The sequence below is a fragment of the Neoarius graeffei genome, chromosome 14 (assembly GCF_027579695.1).
Source record: "Neoarius graeffei isolate fNeoGra1 chromosome 14, fNeoGra1.pri, whole genome shotgun sequence".
NCBI lineage: Eukaryota > Metazoa > Chordata > Actinopteri > Siluriformes > Ariidae > Neoarius > Neoarius graeffei.
The window spans coordinates 18,641,441-18,661,644 of NC_083582.1; the positions used below are offsets into that span (position 1 = coordinate 18,641,441).

Here is a 20,204-nt window from a genome sequence, read left to right on the forward strand (position 1 = left end):
AGAATGAGGTGTCAGAACACTCATGTAAACAATAAAAGCAAGAATAACAGAACAAAACGTATGCAGTAAGCAACCGAAAACAATATTCACTCCCAAAGCTTTTTAGCAGCAGCTTGGATTTCAGAAATCGCTGCTCATTCTCAGCTCGAAAGCGAATCAAGTGGCGTGTTTTCTCTGGATAACAACTTAAAACACGTAAATAATGGAGAAAATACATTTATGACAATCTTTCGCCGCGGGAACCGCCATCTTTATGAAATCCGCATGAAATCTCGCTGAAATCCGCATGGCATTGTGGGAAATCACTCAAACCCCTTCGTTCGGAGTCAGCTCCAGGAAAATCTCCGTTTGGAGGGGTACAGAAGCCCTCCCCCTTCCCCTACCCCTCCGCGTTAACTGGGATTGGGATACCCCTACCCCTTCACGTGAACGCGCAAAATGGAGGGGAAGGGCCAAGGGGTTGGTCCAAGGGGTGAAATGGGATTCGGCCTAAGCCTACAGTGCGCTCAGTGATGAAAATCCCACTTTTTAATGCAATGCATGATCAAAATACATGACAAACAGGAATGTCCCCCCTTTTTATGACAAAGATTGAAACATTAGATGTCTTAATTATATTTTCACCCTGACCTGAAAATGTCCCCAGTTTTCTTCTCAGTAATCTGTTCACCACACGAGCTACATCTCAGTTTACAGTGGTGCTTGAAAGTTTGTGAACCCTTTAGAATTTTCTATATTTCTGCATAAATATGACCTAAAACCTCATCAGATTTTCACACAAGTCCTAAAAGTAGATAAAGAGAACCCAGTTAAACAAATGAGAATAATATTGTACTTGGTTATTTATTTATTGAGGAAAATGATCCAATATTACATATCTGTGAGTGGCAAAAGTATGTGAACCTTTGCTTTCAGTATCTGGTGTGACTCCCCTGTGCAGCAATAACTGCTACTAAACGTTTCCGGTAATTGTTCAGACCCTCCAGGATTTCGCGATGTTGCGATTTGCAACTTCAACGCAAATTCAACCAATCCCCACGAATTCAGGGCAGTGTTGGATATAATTGCAATCACCGCAACTTTCCCGCAAATTTGACCAATCGTTGGCATCGTCTTGAGGTGATGTCGACAAACTACCTTCCGCCTTACTTCCAGTGTTGCCAGATTGGACGGTTTCCCGCCCAGTTGGGGGGTTTCAAGCGCATTTTGGCAGGTTTTGAACATATTTTGGACTGGAAAACGTCAGCAGTATCTGGCAACACTGCTTACTTCCGTGTATACGTTCAAGAGAAGCAGCATGTGCGAGTCAGTGTTTATATAGGCTTAAATTCTGTTACTGAAAGTGTGTTATGTTTACAGTGAAGGACTGTGTGCACTTTACATTATTTTTTTTAACTTAATACAAGAAATTAATGGCTGCCAACATTTTTGCCAAAATGGTATTTTCCATTGTTTAGGCAGCTTCAGCATCATACTGTGAGATTCTGTTGAAATTGTTTTTTTTTCTTCTATGAAGCATGAGCCATTTATTTTATTAGTTTACAATTATTGTTTAATTTAGTCTTCAGGAGAGACTGCCTGCACACAGGACTAGTATTAATAGTTTTTTTTCTTATATGAAAGCTGAGGCAGCAGCACGGTGGTGTAGTGGTTAGCACTGTCGCCTCACAGCAAGAAGGTCCGGGTTCGAGCCCTGTGGCCGGCGAGGGCCTTTCTGTGCGGAGTTTGCATGTTCTCCCCGTGTCCGCATGGGTTTCCTCCGGGTGCTCCGGTTTCCCCCACAGTCCAAAGACATGCAGGTTAGGTTAACTGGTGACTCTAAGGTGGGGTTTTCATTAGACCGTATCAGCGGATCATCAGATTAACATTTTTAAAACGATTAGCGTGCACACAGCAACGCCAATACACAGATACGCTCGGCTCCGCAGGCATCCTGCACGCCAAATCACTCCGCCCTGAACAGCGAGTACCCTCTGGAGGGTGCACACTCCGGCCCTGCGCAGCTCACAGAGCGCGCGAGTGAAGTGCACGAGCAGTGATTCAGGACTGAGCCGCTGTGTGTGTGATCTCAGTGCATATCGGGCATGCGCGTCACTTACCACTTGCAAGTGGAAGGATGGCAAGCCTAAAGACAATCATAACTACACAATGGGCAGTATTTGCATCAGTATTTGCAGTATTTTCATACTTTTATACTCTTTAATGAAAGGTGATACAAGGCGGAAGTCCGCGCCGTTTTTCAGCAGTCGCGTCACATGACCAACGCCAGCGAATCAGGAAGGTGGATGTCACAGTGACGCTGTCCAATGACGACGCCAGCTAGAGCTCAGCACAGCGTATCTGCGTATTCTCAATGTTTACACAGCACCGGACCAGACACGATCTGGATTGAATACGTGGACCCTGGCGGATTCCCGTTTCCCGGCGTTTTAATGTAGCCCCTGCAGAACTTGATCAGGCAACTGAATGCTTAGAGTCAACATTCCGCCATACTTTAGATAATGTAGCTCCTCTAAAAAGGAAAATGGTCAGAGACAAAAAATTAGCACCCTGGTATAATGATGACACTCGCACATTAAAGCAGACCACTCGAAAATTGGAACGTAAATGGCGTCAAACAAAATTGGTAGTGTTCAAATTAGCTTGGAAGGAGAGCTTCCTGAAGTATAGAAAAGCTCTTAGTGCTGCGAGATCAACATATTTCTCCTCCCTAATAGAAGATAACAAAAATAATCCTAGATTCCTATTTAGTACTGTAGCAAAATTAACCAGGAATAAGTCCACTATCAACACATGCACACCTGCAGTATGTAGTAGCAACGACTTCATGAATTTTTTTAATGACAAAATTGAGAATATCCGACAAAAAATTCAAACTACTAATTTAAGGTCAGACAATGAAAGTGACCTTGTAGTTAACTATATAACTGTATCAGATCATCAGTTAGAATGTTTTACTCCCCTAAAAGAAACTGAATTACTTTCATTAATCTCTACATCAAAAGCCTCAACTTGCGTACTAGATCCCTTACCGACACATCTATTCAAACAGATAATGCCTGGAGTAATTGAACCGCTTCTAAAAATAATAAATTCTTCTCTTATGATTGGCTATGTACCCAAATCCTTTAAACTAGCAGTTATCAAACCCCTGATTAAAAAACCTGACCTTGATCCCTGTCAGCTGTCCAATTATCGGCCAATATCAAACCTCCCCTTTATCTCCAAGATCCTTGAAAAAGCTGTGGCACAGCAGTTATGCTCATATTTACATAGGAATAACATCCATGAAATGTATCAGTCAGGATTTAGACCTCATCATAGCACAGAGACAGCACTGGTTAAAGTAGTAAACGACCTACTGTTGGCGTCTGATCAGGGCTGTGTCTCGCTACTTGTGTTGCTTGACCTTAGTGCAGCATTTGATACCAGTGATCATTCCATTCTTCTGGATAGACTAGAAAATGTTGTGGGAGTTAAGGGAATGGCCCTCTCCTGGCTCAGGTCTTATCTAACTGATCGTTATCAGTATGTTGATATAAATGGTGATATTTCTAGACGTACCGAGGTAAAGTTTGGTGTTCCACAAGGTTCTGTCTTGGGTCCACTGCTTTTTTCTCTATATATGTTACCTCTGGGCGATATTATTCGTAAACATTGTATTAGTTTCCACTGTTATGCTGATGACACACAGTTGTATGTCTCTGCAAAACCTGATGAGAGACACCAGCTTAATAAAATTGAGGAATGTGTTAAGGACATTAGACACTGGATGCTTATAAATTTCCTTCTGCTTAACTCTGACAAGACTGAAGTACTTGTACTAGGACCACATACAGCTAGAAGTAAGTTTTCTGATTACACAGTAACTCTGGATGGCCTTTCTGTTTCTTCACGTGCAGCAGTAAAAGACCTCGGAGTGATTATTGACCCCAGTCTTTCATTCGAAACTCACATTGATAACATCACCCGGATAGCTTTCTTTCATCTCAGAAATATTGCAAAGATAAGAAATTTAATGTCATTGCATGATGCAGAAAAACTAGTCCATGCTTTCGTTACCTCCAGGTTGGATTATTGTAATGCCTTACTGTCTGGATGTTCCAATAAGTGCATAAACAAGCTCCTGTTAGTTCAAAATGCCGCAGCAAGAGTCCTTACTAGAACTAGAAAATATGACCACATCACGCCTGTCTTATCCACACTGCATTGGCTCCCAATCAAATTTCGTATTGATTATAAAATACTACTATTGACCTTTAAAGCACTAAATGGTCTCGCACCACAGTACCTGAGTGAACTTCTGCTCCTCTATGACCCGCCACGCCTACTTAGATCAAAAGGTGCAGGCTATCTGCTGGTACCTCGTATAGTGAAGGCTACATCAGGGGGCAGAGCCTTTTCTTACAAAGCCCCACTGTTATGGAACAGCCTTCCAAGTAGTGTTCGGGAATCAGACACAGTCTCAGCATTTAAGTCTAGGCTGAAAACATATCTGTTTAGTCAAGCCTTTTGTTAATGGTGTTTATGAGGTAAAGGAGTAGATCTGGAGGGTCCTCAGACATAGAGTGTTTTGGTAAACTGGGATGTATGGATGCTGTCAGTCCCCACTCGCTTGCTCACTCGAGTTTGTTGACGGTGTAGTGGCTGGCTGCTTTATGTCCCGGGGCTCCCTCATGCCTGTGTTACCTTCTGGCTCTCTCCTTTTAGTTATGCTGTCATAGTTAGTTGCCGGAGTCCCTGCTTGTACTCGGTGCAATATGTATACTGTTCCTACTTATTCAGGTGACACTGGGCATACCTAACCACCTGTGTTTTCTTTCTCTCCCCCCCACCCCAAATCTGTCCCTCTGAGTTACATGGAGTCAACAGGAAATCTTTTGGTGGAGACGGTGGGGACCTCGACTGGCTATCGTAGCCTGCAGGGAATCGGCCGTCAGACATTCTGTCGCATGTCCCAGACCCGGTGAAATGTAACTGAATTGTCTTGGCCAGGCCTAAGGGTCCCATCTGCATCTCATCATTGCTGAGGAGTGTGCTCCCATCACCCAATCAAGCATCCAGCCAGAGCAGGTCATGATATTTTTTTTACCATATTAACATGCCATTATGTGTTATGCCTGATGTAAAGACTCTCGTCTCTGCGAGCCTACCACACAGATTTAATACTTGTCATTTTTAGGGCATACCTAACAACGTGTTTTCTTTCTCTCTCTCTCTTCCCCCCCCCCCCCCATCTGTCCCTCTGAGTTACATGTTGATCCTGGGATTGAGATGCTGGCCTCTTCTGCCCCTCGGACATGCTTGATCCATCCTGGTGCCCTGTGTCTGGTCGGAGTTTTATCGCCCCACTCCTGTGAAGGACGGGCCCCATGAGGACAGTTGAGGGTTATACCTGTTAAAACTGTTAATATTATAGTCAGGCTGTCTGTTGTTGCCCAAATGAGGATGGGTTCCCTTTTGAGTCTGGTTCCTCTCGAGGTTTCTTCCTCATGTCGTCTGAGGGAGTTTTTCCTTGCCACCGTCGCCACAGGCTTGCTCATTGGGGATAGATTAGGGATAAAATTAGCTCATGTTTTAAGTCGTTCAAATTCTGTAAAGCTGCTTTGCGACAATGTTTATTGTTAAAAGCGCTGTACAAATAAACTTGATTTGATTTGATTTAATGTAAACGGACAGTGCATCCGCGAAGAAAACGAGACAGATACGGTCTAATGCAGGGGTGTTCAAATTGATCCATAAAGGGCCGTGTGGCTGCAGGTTTTCATTCCAGCCATGCAGCAGCACCCTGATTTGGCTTATTCAATCAACTGACACACCCACCCTTTAATCAAGGGTGGGTGTGGCTGCAAGTATTTGACTGTGTGAAGACAGTTCAGTTGATTGAATGAGCCAAGTCAGGTGTGCTGCTGCATGGCTGGAATGAAAACCTGCAGCCACACGGCCCTTTATGGATCAATTTGAACACCCCTGGTCTAATGTAAACTTGGCCTAAATTGACCGTAGGTGTGAATGCGAGTGTGAATGGTTGTCTGTGTCTATGTGTCAGCCCTGTGATGACCTGGCGACTTGTCCAGGGTGTACCCCGCCTTTCGCCTGTAGTCAGCTGGGATAGGCTCCAGCTTGCCTGCGACCCTGTAGAACAGGATAAAGTGGCTAGAGATAATGAGATGAAAGCTGAGGCATTTATATTATATTTAAAGGTAACTTCATGTTGTGCTGTGAGGTTCTATGCACTTTAACTTTTGAACCAACAGGTGCATTTGGATAAGTAAAGCCTATTTTTCTGCATTTTTGTAGTCCTGGTAATCTTTTATATTGGTAAAGTTGTTTATACGACCATTTCTCAGTGTCTTTGTTCTTTTAATCAATAGTTTTTCAGTAATAACTTAATATTTAACATATCACTCAATTTTAAATCACAAAAAGAGAAAATCGCAACAATTTCTCGCAACTTTCACTTCCTCCCGCAATGTAATCGCAACAAAAACCTAAAAAACACCGTAACTTTCATCGCAATTTTTTGGAAAACCCCCCCGCAACATCAGACATTTTAGCCCACAACCATCACAAAAAAGGCCCGCGAAATCCTGGGGGGACTGATTGTTGATCAGTCCTGCACATCAGCTTGGAGGAATTTTAGCCCATTCCTCCATACCGAACAGCTTCAACTCTGGGATGTTGGTGGGTTTCCTCACATGAACTGCTCGCTTCAGGTCCTTCCACAACATTTCAATTGGATTAATGTCAAGACTTTGACTTGGCCATTCCAAAACATTAACTTTATTCTTCTTTAACCATTCTTTGGTAGAACGACTTGTGTGCTTAGGGTCATTGTCTTGCTGCATGACCCACCTTCTCTTGAGATTCAGTTCATGGACAGATGTCCTGACATTTTCCTTTACAATTCACTGGCATAATTCAGAATTCATTGTTCCATCAATGATGGCAAGCCGTCCTGGCCCAGATGCAGCAAAACAGGCCCAAACCATGAAACTACCACCACCATGTTTCACAGATGGGATAAGGTTCTTTATGCTTTGTGTTTTCCTTTCTCCAAACATAACACTTCTCATTTAAACCAAAAAGTTCTATTTTGGTCTCATCCATCCACAAAACATTTTTCCAATAGCCTTCTGGTTTGTCCACGTGATCTTTAGCAAACTGCAGACGAGCAGCAATGTTCTTTTTGGAGAGCAGTGGCTTTCTCCTTGCAACCCTGCCATGCACACCATTGTTGTTCAGTGTTCTGCAGATGGTGGACTCATGAACATAACATTAGCCAATGTGAGAGAGGCCTTCAGTTGCTTAGAAGTTACCCTGGGGTCCATCGTGACCTCACTGACTATTGAGGTTTTTTACCTGACGTCACAGGGTCACGTGACACCCCGGTGTCCGCCATTTTGAAGGTCAAGCTAGCTAATGTCAATAACATCATTGCTGGTATGTTCCTGTAGCAATGTTTACGTTCAGTCATTTGGATGACTGTTAAAACCTTTCAGTCTCAAGTTTTTCCTTTACTGTATTTACTAGTTTACTGTAATTATGATCCGGCAGGGCGGCATGGTGGTGTAGTGGTTAGCGCTGTCGCCTCACAGCAAGAAGGTCCGGGTTCGAGCCCCGTGGCCGGCGAGGGCCTTTCTGTGCGGAGTTTGCATGTTCTCCCCGTGTCCGCATGGGTTTCCTCCGGGTGCTCCGGTTTCCCCCACAGTCCAAAGACATGCAGGTTAGGTTAACTGGTGACTCTAAATTGACCGTAGGTGTGAGTGTGAATGGTTGTCTGTGTCTATGTGTCAGCCCTGTGATGACCTGGCGACTTCAAATTAACTGCTCATCCTCGAGGTTCACATACTTTTGCCACTCACATGTATTGGATCATTTTCCTCAATGAAGAAATGACCAAGTATAATATTTTTGTCTCATTTGTGGCGACCCCGCCTTCCGCCCATAGTCAGCTGGGATAGGCTCCAGCTTGCCTGCGACCCTGTAGAAGGATAAAGCGGCTAGAGATAATGAGATGAGAGATGAGATGATCCGGTGTAAATAGCTGCCGGATCATAATTACAGTAAACTAGTAAATACAGTAAAGGAAAAACTTGAGACTGAAAGGTTTTAACAGTCATCCAAATGACTGAACGTAAACATTGCTACAGTAACATACCAGCTATGATGTTGTTGACATTAGCTAGTGCTAACAGCTAGTTGCTAGTACACTGCTACAACACAGACACCGACCCTAATAATACAGTTCTTGGTCATTGCCTGGTAACAGCAAATTTATAACGGGCCATGTCTCAACAGACTAAGAAGTTATTTCAATGACATTTAATAACATTTTGTTTATCCTGAAGACCGAAAGTAAATGAAAATGTGAACAAACCTTAGCTGTAATAAGATGGCGACCACCGGCTCCAGGGACGACCCACTGATGTAGGCATGTTACCCAGCCTGACACAAAATATTTGTAGGTATCCAAACTCTTATACGCTTTCAGATCAATACCTGTGTATGGCGATGGGTTTTTAACGACATAGGTATACAGATCATGTGGGCCGAAGTCAGGTAAAGACGAGGGCTTCGTGTACTTCCGTACATCAGTGAACAATCCTGGTGGAAGCAGGTAAACGTCGTTCTCTAAGCCTGCTAACCTCAATTTTTGCAAATACCTCTCCCTCTGCTCGCCCTATAAATGCCCTACGTCGCTGGATAGTGAAGGTGTTTTCTTGGTCACGTGGGTGAAAAACCTCAATTACACGCCTTGCTCTTGGAGTGATCTTTGTTGGTCGACCACTCCTGGGGAGGGTAACAATGGTCTTGAATTTCCCTCCATTTGTACACAATCTGTCTGACTGTGGATTGGTGGAGTCCAAACTCTTTAGAGATGGTTTTGTAACCTTTTCCAGCCTGATGAGCATCAACAACGCTTTTTCTGAGGTCCTCAGAAATCTCCTTTGTTCGTGCCATGATACACTTCCACAAACATGTGTTGTGAAAATCAGACTTTGATAGATCCCTGTTCTTTAAATAAAACAGGGTGCCCACTCACACCTGATTGTCATCCCATTGATTGAAAACACCTGACTCTAATTTCACCTTCAAATTAACTGCTAAGCCTAGAGGTTCACATACTTTTGCCACTCACAGATATGTAATATTGGATCATTTTCCTCAATAAAGAAATGACCACGTATAATATTTTTGTCTCATTTGTTTACCTGGGTTCTCTTTATCTACTTTTAGGACTTGTGTGAAAATCTGATGTTGTTTTAGGTCACATTTATGCAGAAATATAGAAAATTTTAAAGGGTTCACAAACTTTCAAGCACCACTTGCACACAGCCGCTATATGCCCAAATCTCTGACATTTGTAGTATCGAAGGGGAGGAGGAATGTACACCCTTCATAACACATATACCCAACAAAGACCTTTTCTGGCAGTTTTTCCTCATCAAATGTTAGCATGATGGAAAGACTAACAAATTTCACCATTTCTTTTTGTCTTTAGACATTTGGCCTCACTCACTTTAGCATTTCTAACATTTTCTTTCAATGTATCTGTTTTTACATTTACCGGGATTCCTGTAATGACTCCCCTGACTCGTTTTTTTGCCACTCGCCATTGTACATTCTTTCCATTAATCTTATTCATTCTAATTGCTTTTTCATGTTGTCCTTCGTCCTTACAAAAAAACAATATTTGTCCACTTCCCAGTATTTTTGCACTTCTTATCTCCCCGATTTCCTTATTCAATCATTTTGTAAGCTGTATTGGATTCCAATCCTTAAAAGTACCTTCTTGTACAAGTTTTATAACCACCTTATACTCTTCCCTTCCACTCCTTCCCACTAAATTAAATCAAAAATCACCATAAATCAGACTTATCCTTTTCTTTCTTTTTACTTCAAACCACTCTTCCCACTCTTCGTAACTCCTGCCATACTCCAACTCTCCTGTTTCACTTCCTGCACCGTCACTTCCTTCTCCCATCTCCTGTCCATTCACAGCCCAGCTGTTGCCAACCACCCAAAGCCCGGGGTCTGGAGAAAAGCGTCGACACATCTCCATTCACACAGCTCCAGTCCTCTGTCTGCCTCACAAATCACCCTAACCTCATACCTCTCGGCATGGAGCGTCGATCAGGATAGCTAATTTAAACTACCATGTCGTTCAGTGGATTGACACACCTAAGCTTTCCATTCATGGTTGTAATCAAATACATCATTTATTCTATCTTAGGTTTGTTTTTACTTGTGCCAAGGTAAAGACAGATTTAGGTTGGATATTCGACAGACATGGATAATCGTGATCCACCGGAGGCTTCCTCCTCAGTTTCACCAACTGTCAGCACCGAGAGGGTGGTTAGATCACTGCCGAGCCCTCGTTCTAAAACACAATCGTGTCACTTTGGGACCGTCAATAAATTATTGTATCAGTGACCAAAAAAAAAAAAAGAAGCTTCCAGGTCATGTGACTCAGCAACTCCAAACTACTAGAGTGGCAGCTACAATTATCAACACCTTAATCTTTTGGCCATTGCAAAAGTAGAAAAGACTTTCAATACGTAAATTGTGAATGAATAGTTACTCAAACTTCCACTGGAAAAAAAATGAGTTGATTCCTGACTACTTAGCATATCAGATCATGTGACACCATTCCACAAGTATTGACACCTTTGTCCACAGTTATCGACACTGTTCCACAATTATCAACACCCAGATGATTATTTATTTTTTAAAAATCATCAGTATGTGGTATTAACAAAACAGTTTTTATTTAAAATTTGTTTTACACAGACATATTTAGTACAAAATATATTTTATATAAAATATATTGATGTTGGTGCTTACGTAAATAAGGAAATTATAATGTTTTACACAAATAAACTGATTTGTGTCAGGGCTCGAAATTAACTTTTTTTCTTTGTGTCCCCCAGTGGTCCCGAATTCTGTGTTGTATTGTCCCGAATGGAAGCAATAGTGTCCCCATTTTTTTCCTCTCTGAAATAACCAGTGGTTAATATTATCATATGAAGTCTCATCTCATCTCATCTCATTATCTCTAGCCGCTTTATCCTGCCCTACAGGGTCGCAGGCAAGCTGGAGCCTATCCCAGCTGACTACGGGCGAAAGGCGGGGTACACCCTGGACAAGTCGCCAGGTCATCACAGGGCTGACACATAGACACAGACAACCATTCACACTCACATTCACACCTACGGTCAATTTAGAGTCACCAGTTAACCTAACCTGCATGTCTTTGGACTGTGGGGGAAACCGGAGCACCCGGAGGAAACCCACGCGGACACGGGGAGAACATGCAAACTCCACACAGAAAGGCCCTCGCCAGCCACGGGGCTCGAACCCAGGACCTTCTTACTGTGAGGCAACAGCGCTAACCACTACACCACCGTGCCGCCCATCATATGAAGTTACGATTATATTTGTAACTATGCGATTCTGAACACTTTATATCATTTTTACAATAAGTCACAAGACACAAGCGACACATGTCCTATACATCATCTACCGTAAAATACCAAATAATAGCCGAGTTCCAATTAACCGCCGAGTTCCCTTTAACTGCCGGGTGTACGCGTGTGTTGTGACAAATAAAGGCCGGTTCCGAATACTCGCCGGGGTCTAAAAAAAAAAAAAAAAAAAAAAGCATCCGAACATTCTATCTAGAATCTTGAGGCCCAGCACTTTTCTGGTTTTCTGGTGTTTAAACGATTTTGCATTGCATAGTTTTCTACCGAAACAATATGAATGAATGAATGAATGAATGAATGAAATTATTTCTATAATACTGTTTACAACATTTTGTTACGTGATAATAAACATGCCATTTCAATGTTATAATCTTGGTCTACCGTAATATTTCTTGAGGAATGCAACTCCGTAACTTTTGACAGATGTCTTAGCCAATTACGTTTGACATGGGTGTGTGGGATATCACTTACGTCATCGAATGAGGAATACCCAGCGTGTGTGGTGACATTGAGGACTGCGGGTTTCCAAGGTTGGACTGCTGCTTCTGTTAAACGACCTAAATTGCCGAATGCATGCATCAAAGCACACACTGAGTTTTATTAAAGACCTTATACCATTTCACTTGCCCTTACCCATTCGGATCTGGAAGACGCTTTACAAAAAAGGTGAGAGCGTTCTAACATGCATTTCAGTCTGCTCGCGGCCAATCTAATCCAAGGGGCCTTTTCAACAAGTAATCTGTCGTGCAAGTTGGGCAGAAGCACGCGTCAGGCAGGCAACATGTAGGCCTACAAGTCAGTAACCTATTCAACTAACTTTCATCCGAACTTTAAGTTTTCTACGGGGTCGAGCCACCGTACCAACTCACTCGGGGAATAGGCTCATATCGGCCAGATAGGGAGACGTCTTGGAGAGAAACGTGATGCAAGATGACAGTATACTATGTAGCCACTGCAGGTCACTTATTTTTCAGCATAAGAAAAAACCCTTTGGTTTGACACTTCGCACCCTAATTATGTTGCTTCAACGTCACGCCCTCCATGCAATTTCAGATTGACAGACATCGCGAAGCACAAAGGGTGGAGGCTGCATGGGTGAGGGTGATAGCAAGTGACCATAACTTTGCAGAGTAATTAAATCACAGTGCTGCGCACAGACAATGGTGTGGTTTCTTGATTATTTTGTAAAGCATGCGCTTAACTAGTCATTAACAGGAAAAGGTGTGTGATTTATCCTTTATCCACCCCGACTGTGCCATGCGAAGATGCATTCTGCGTCTTCAAAATTCCCCGAAGTCGGCACCGTGCTATCTGTAATCTAACTCTAAAGAAACTGTAAGTTATACTGGTTAAAAGTAGGCCTATCTGAGAATGATTTTTTTCCCCGTTTTGAGGTAGATTTTGGGGAAGGTGTTTGTGAAGAAGGAATTAATCGCCTGTTCCAAATAGCCGCCTAGTCTCTAATACGCGCCGGGTCTCTTACGTGATTGAGACAAATAATAGCCCGGGCTATTATTTGGTATTTTACGGTACTTCAAAATTACAGTTATTGCATTTTCAGTTTATTAAACTTTGGCGATCTCACTGTATGAATAGATACCTGTTTATTTAAAGGGGCCAACTAGCTCATTCAGAAAATGTTTCAACTCCCTACATCTGCAGTACACTTTAGTTGAAAATAAGACCCCTTTTATGTTCATTTCATCTACTTATACCTTGAATATCTGTTGGCACTTATAAGGCCAACTTATAATTTTCTCCATTACCGTTATCCATTTTTATTAACTTTCCGTTATCCATTTTATGAACTTTCGCTGCCGGGTGCAAATGTCAGCAACATCAACATAGTGCCAGCAGGTCCGAGCCTAGTTGTGCTGCTGACTGACTAAACTTTCTGAACTAGAAAGACACCAAGAAAACTCACTTATTCTGTTGAACGGTATCTTCCGTCAATATCATCCACATCATTCCTGTTGTATTTTATAACGTGTCTAACAGTGTTCATTAAGTTCATTAAGTTGCTAGCGTTGCCTGCAGACCAGGCGAGGACACTTTGGATCCTGAAGGTCCCGGAGACGTTATGTCTGGGCTTTCAGTTTCTTCCCCGCGGTCGGTCCGCTTCAACCACTTCAGCATTTTTGTTCTGGCAAGAGTCGGCGCAGCGTGTGCGGTAGCAATTCCATTCCAGGTCCATATAATGCGGACTCCGGCCGAAGATTCTAGAACAGAATGCGCTGCTCTGTAGCCTACTGATGCAGGTGCATCGAAAGTGTAGCTACTATGTATTTTTCGCTGTTAACGTTTTAAAATTAAAATTGACAAATTAGGTGAATGTCTACGTATGTGTTACGGCTTTGTAAATAATATTAATGTAGAACTTTTTTTTCTAGATCTATTTTTTTTCATTGTCCCGGGATTGTCCCAGATATGATAATTTTGTGTCCCGATGACATTTTTTATGGTCCCCGGGACATCGGGACACCGTTAGTTTCGAGCGCTGATTTGTGTAAAACAGTTTTCTGACCTGTGTCAGAAAATCTTTTTGTTCCACTTTCTACCCATTTTCTAAGTATTTTTGTAGATCATATTTTGTTAATCATTCGTTGTTGTTTGTATTAATTTCTAGTTTTGTAGTTTACCAATAAATGTCAGCAGGCAATTGACATGGTAACCACATGAAAATCCAGGTCAAAGGTCGCATGTCATTCCAAGCCAAAATATAAAATGTCTACTGATATTGTAATATGTAGTAGATATTTACAACAAACTGCCAAAAAAAAAAAAAATTGAATGGAATAGAAAAATCTTAATATTTCAAGCATGTAATTTTTCTGGTCTAATTCAATTTATTGCAATAGGATTCCAAATACTCTATAAGCATTCCATTCTGTTATTAATCAGAAAAAAAATATTATAAAATCACAGCACTTTTTTTTTTAAGTAATTCATCTACTTCAACAATTTTACACAAAGATTGATCCATAACAGTTGTAAATGTCACTTAAGTCCACAGGGTGTCGATAATGGTGGACACTAGTGAAAGTGATCACTATAAGACGCCTCATGTGACTTAAGTTTAGATACAAAATGACGACTGTAAAATGAAAGCGTAAGAAACAAAGTAGGTTTCGACAAGGAGATCAGGAAATATCAGTGAATTTGATAAATAAAAACATGTCCATGATTTTTCCACCATGCTTACCTGCGATGATAATATTCAGGTTTTTCTCAACTTGCTGATTGTGCTGAAAAAAAAAATCCATCCAAGGTAACAAGCTGTGTCATCAGACGACAAGATCAAAGGGCAACGGGGGGGGGGGGGGGGGGGGGGGGGGGGTGTCTTCCAGTTGATTAATTAACCAATAATAACTGTTCTAACTGAAACTCACGTTTGTAAATTTGTTTTTTATTGGTAAAGCTGAAAAGTTGTCAATAATTGTAGCCGCCGCTCTAATACTTAAAGGAACAGTCCACCGTACTTCCATAATTAGGGCCCGAGGCCGAATGGGCGAAGGCCCTATTGCTCTTGTAAGAGTTCACTATTCTTCTTCTTCTTCTTTATTTTTCTCCGCTGTTGGGCCATTTTCGGGGCGCTTGCCATGGGCGAAAACGCACGAAATTGGGCACCAGTTCCGAGAATTGCCACCGCTACTCAGAACCAGAAGCCCAAACTTGGCCGGGGCTCAGGGCCTCTATAGCGCCCCCTAAGTCGTTGTGATTTTGGCCTCCCGCATTAAGGTGCCTGGTTGCCATGTAGTTTGTAGTAGTGGCATGCCATTTGGTACGCATATGTATCTCACTAAGCCGGACAAAAATGTAATGCCAATGCATTAGCCACGACCAACAGGAAGTCAGGTAATTTCACTTTTGTGCGAAATGCATGGCCACGAAGAGGGCGCAACTCCTCCTAGACCGTTCATAGGAATGTCACCAAAATTGATACACATCATCTACAGACATGGCTGACAAAAGTTACTAAATACGTTTCACGTAGGATAAACCGTTCAGAAGTTATACGTCAATCAATTTTCAATGCTCAATTTTACATGCTTAAAAATTCATAACAAATCTTCTAATTGCTCAACACTGCTCATACTTCACACGCAAATCACTCTTTGGGCTTCTGACATGTTACCCAATTTCTGTGATATTTCGCCACTGGGGGAGCTATTTTTGGGCAAAAAATCCAATCTTTCCTCAAATTTGGTCAAACTTCACGGCCACCCTCTTACTACCTCCCATGTCATGTATACCACATTTTGGGAATTTTCGTCCATGGGGGGCGCTGTTTTTGGCTGACGCAATTGCTCCAAAACGGGTTTTTGGTTAATAATTCCATAATGCTTTTCCTTCACACCACTAACTTGTGATAGTACGTTGCTGTTGTAGACACTTATTTTTCCAACTCATAATCGCTCATGTACAGCATAGCGCCACCTACTGACATGGGAAAAACCAAAAAATTTATTCTTCACAAATCTATATCTCATCTTCTATTTACTCAATTGTCATCAAACTTCATACGCAAACTCTTCATAGCTCACCTGACATATACGCCAAATTTTGTGCACTTTCGCCCCTGGGGGTGCTGGTTATGGCAAAAATGATATTGCAGCTTCTGATTTGTCAAACTTGGCAAGCAAACTCTTTACAAGACCCTTATTGGGGCGCTTGCCATGGTCGACAACGCACGAAATTTGGCTCCTTTTTCTTAGACTGCCTCCGCAGGCGGGCCTCAGGGCCTCTATAGCGCCCCCTAACGTGTTGTGATTTTTGCCTCTCGCATTAAGGTGCCTGCTTGGCATCTAGTTATTATTATTAGGGCCCGAGCACCGTACAGTGCGATACCCTATTGTTTTTGAAGGATTATTATTATTATTATTATTATTATTAGGCCCCGAGCACCGTACAGTGCGAGACCCTATTGTTGCCATGTGTCCAATTCTGTGCTTTGTCGCCATTGTGGGAGTAATGTCTCTTGCCGAAGAAGCTGTGGAAGGTATTTCGCGGGGACGCATGCCCCCGCCCCCCTTGGCCGCTGGCGCGAGGGCCCGTCAAGGCCGCTTGCGGCTTTAATGAAATATGCTCTTATCTGAATTGAGACGAGCTGCTCCGTACCTTTCCGAGCTTTGTGCGACCTCCCAGTCAGTCAGACGCGCTGTCATTCCTGTTAGCAATGTAGCTAGGCTCAGTATGGCCAATGGTATTTTTTGGGGCTGTAGTTAGATGCGACCAAACTCTTCCGCGTTTTTCCTGTTTACATAGGTTTATATGACCAGTGATATGAAACAAGTTCAGTTACACAAATTGAAACGTGGCGATTTTCTATGCTATGGAAAGTCCGCACTATAATGACAGGCGTACTAACACCTTCTGCGCGCTTCGGCAGCGCATTGATACGGAGCTCAGATATCAATGCGCTGCCGAAGCGCGCAGAAGGTGTTAGTACGCCTGTCATTATAGTGCGGACTTTCCATAGCATAGAAAATCGCCACGTTTCAATTTGTGTAACTGAACTTGTTTCATATCAATGGTCATATAAACCTATGTAAACAGGAAAAACGCGGAAGAGTTTGGTCGCATCTAACTACAGCCCCAAAAAATACCATTGGCCATAGCTACATTGCTAACAGGAGTGGTAGCGCGTCTGACTGACTGGGAGGTCGCGCAAAGCTCGGAGAGGTACGGAGCAGCTCGTCTCAATTCAGATAAGAGCATATTTCATTATGGAAGTACGGTGGACTGTTCCAGTGCTAATGACATGTTTTTGACATCTTTGGCGATGTTTTATAACATGAAAAGTAATTCCCGATGATTCATATATTAATTCACGAAGGCGCCTATTTTACAAGTTATGATAAAAAACGCGGCTATTTGGGCAAATTTGACGGGGCTGCAGCACCCAGGAGACGGAGGAGGAGCTATATGACGTCAGCGAAAGAACCTTCCTCCTAACTTACCAGTTGTTGATGCGGCAGGTGTTCAGTTTATCATTGTTAGTATTTTTATTATACATATTTATTTATTATGCCTTCGCGTTGTGTTGCCGGCTTTTGCTCCAAAACCCACAAGGATGGGGTAAGTTTATTCAAGTTTCCCAGAGATCCCGAGCTGCATGCGAAGTGGGTGAAGCAAGTCAGGCACACTCGTGACAAGTGGGAGCCCTCACCAACATCCGTCCTGTGCTCTGAACACTTCGATTTGGATTGTTGACACCCTTCCCAGCTTAAAAGAATCTCTTGGGTGTGCTGCTACCATCAGCAGTGCCTACAGTATTCCGGAGGGGGTCTACTAGTAGCTATGCCGGATCCAGCAGTCGCCTGGGACAAGGCGACTCCTCCAAACACAGTCCAACTGTCAGAACATGTGTTGAGAAACGACATAAGATAAAGGTACGTAGAGCTATAGAGTGCTCCGACATGATGCTAAAAATAGTAACACTGCGGTCTGCGCGGCCATCTTGGAAGTGACTCGCTCCAGAGCGCTCATAGAGTACACATCATAGAGTACACATTCATGATAATCATAAAGTCGGCGTGATATCAGTCATGTATTTGCTTGTGAAAGCTTGTTTCTCAAAGCAAACACTGAGGGAAAGCTAACTTAGCCAGACAAGTAGGCTACAGATTGTCATTTGCTTACGCTGATGTAGGTTATCAAATATTTTGCTTCATTCAAGGATAAAACTAAGAAGCCATAAACTAGAAGACGTGCCTGCCAATATTATCCTAAATGTATCACGGATCAGGCATAGTCGTAAGCTTATGTTAGCCGTTTGCATGCTCCATTAGGAACTATGTATTCAGTGTAGCATACGGCTTACATGATATAAGCAGTGTTTACACATGCAAGACAACAATACACAATATTAAAATATTGATTCCATAACATTTTGAACAAATACGGGTTGACCTACCAATCCTTGTTATCCAACCTTGTGTTGTTCAATGCTGGGCTGTCCGCTGTCCATCTCGGGGTCGGAGTCGCTCTCAGATTGCACAGTAACAGGTTCAAACCTGTACGGTTGGATGCACCCGTGTTCGTCATCACTTGATTCTTCCGATCTATCCCACTCACAACACAATTCTAGACTCCCAGAAGAGGAAGAGCTAGAGAGTTCACCGGCGTTTTCATGCGCCATTTCCATTGAGTAGACAGCCAGTGAACCGCAGCGTGTTCTTCCGCTGACGTCACAACATGGCCGCGAGCCACGGACCCAGTTTTCTTGCGCTGTGCAATTAAAAGTTGGATATTCGCGTAACAGCTTCTTTTCACGTAATTATAACAGAAATCTAACATGTTTGCCATGTTGTATAGTTTAAGAAGTTGCATAGAGTCATGTTCGTGTCATCAGCCCTTTAAATGTAGAACTGATTTCACAGAATGTTTTTGGATTTTAGTGCACTTTCTATTTTATATTATTTTTAATGAAAATTCAGCATTTTGTTATTGAAATATCTGTTGTTTTCAATAGCTTCCAGGTCATGTGACCCACTAATGCAGAAATATAGAACTAATCTCACAGTTCAGCTGGAAGAAGCGTGGTCTGTACAGTATGGTAGTCAATAAACAAGAACAGAAGAAACTATTAACAAGATTGATGAACACACAACTGCTTTTTCCCCACAAATGCTCATTTCAGTTGAAAGTTTTATAATTCATGACAACAAACTGGGCAGAGGAATGAACGTTTCAACACATTTAAACTTCACGATGCGTCATTCCACCGGAATTGATGGTAATTTAAACTATACAAAACCCCCTCCCAACTCATATCCTCTCAAAGTAGTTCTTAAGAACTGAAAATAAAATGCAGAAACATTTCTCTCTCGAGTTTATCTGCAGGATTTCTATTATATTAAGAAGTACTTTCCTTTTCCTGGATTTTACAATTAACTTCCTTTTTTCAGATTCATATTTCTGACAGTGTAATATAACGTGCTCAACAGTCTCTTCTTGTCTACAGTACTCACAGTTGTCAGTATTATGTTTACCTCTTTTGTAGAATGTATTTTTTAGTCCTGTAAGTCCAAATCTGAGTCTCTCTCCTATTCACTTTCGACTTCCGGTAGGCAGAGCCGAGGTCAACCTCCAGACCCGATTGGCGTGACGTCATGCATATATTATCGCTTGGTCGAAATGGAAACACCGCCATTTTGGACGAGTGAAGCCATCTGGCCGCCATTTTACCACTCACATCGCGTGTATTTGGCTTGTGTGTTAAACCGTCGTATCTACGGAAGCGTATTAGGGCCACTTGGAGAAAATATTTTTTTTCTAAATTCCGAGATTAAAAGTTGGAAATTTCAAGAAAAAAAGTCGAAATTTTCGAGAAAAAAAGTCGAAATTTTCGAGATATGGAGAAAATATTTTTTTCTAAATTCTGAGATTAAAAGATTAAAAGTCGAAATTTTCGAGATTAAAAGTCGAAATTTTCGAGATATGGAGAAAATATTTTTTTCTAAATTCCGAGATTAAAAGTCGGAAATTTCAAGAAAAAACTCGAAATTCCGAGATTAAAGTCGAAATTTTTGAGAAAAAAAGTCGAAATTTTCAAGATTAAAAGTCGAAATCTTCGAGAAAAAAAGTCAAAATTTTCGAGATGAAAAGTTGAAATTTTCAAGATTAAAAAGTCGAAATTTTCGAGAAAAAAAGTCGAAATTATGACATACAAAGAACGCATGCTCTAACTGCTGCCATGTCAACGACTGGCCA

General features: G+C 42.1%; 1 protein-coding gene across 5 annotated transcripts in view; it reads right to left on the reverse strand.

Annotated features, from left to right (window-relative positions):
* Positions 1-19,591, reverse strand: part of LOC132898028 (ADP-ribosylhydrolase ARH1-like) — a 64,668-nt gene extending 45,077 nt beyond the window's left edge. The window contains exons 1-2 of one of the 5 annotated variants that reach the window (XM_060939383.1): positions 19,484-19,543; positions 14,692-14,734 (exon numbers count right to left, since the gene is read on the reverse strand). Coding sequence is in view for 1 of the 5 variants with exons in the window: in XM_060939381.1 (XP_060795364.1) it covers positions 9,868-9,870 (3 nt within the window). In the remaining 4 variants the exon portion in view is untranslated. Of the gene's footprint in view, positions 1-9,867; positions 9,893-14,691; positions 14,735-18,405; positions 18,639-19,462 lie in introns of those variants that run through there. The other 4 variants (XM_060939382.1, XM_060939384.1, XM_060939385.1 and 1 more) reach the window with 4 other exon arrangements.
* Between the last annotated feature and the right edge of the window lie 613 nt (positions 19,592-20,204).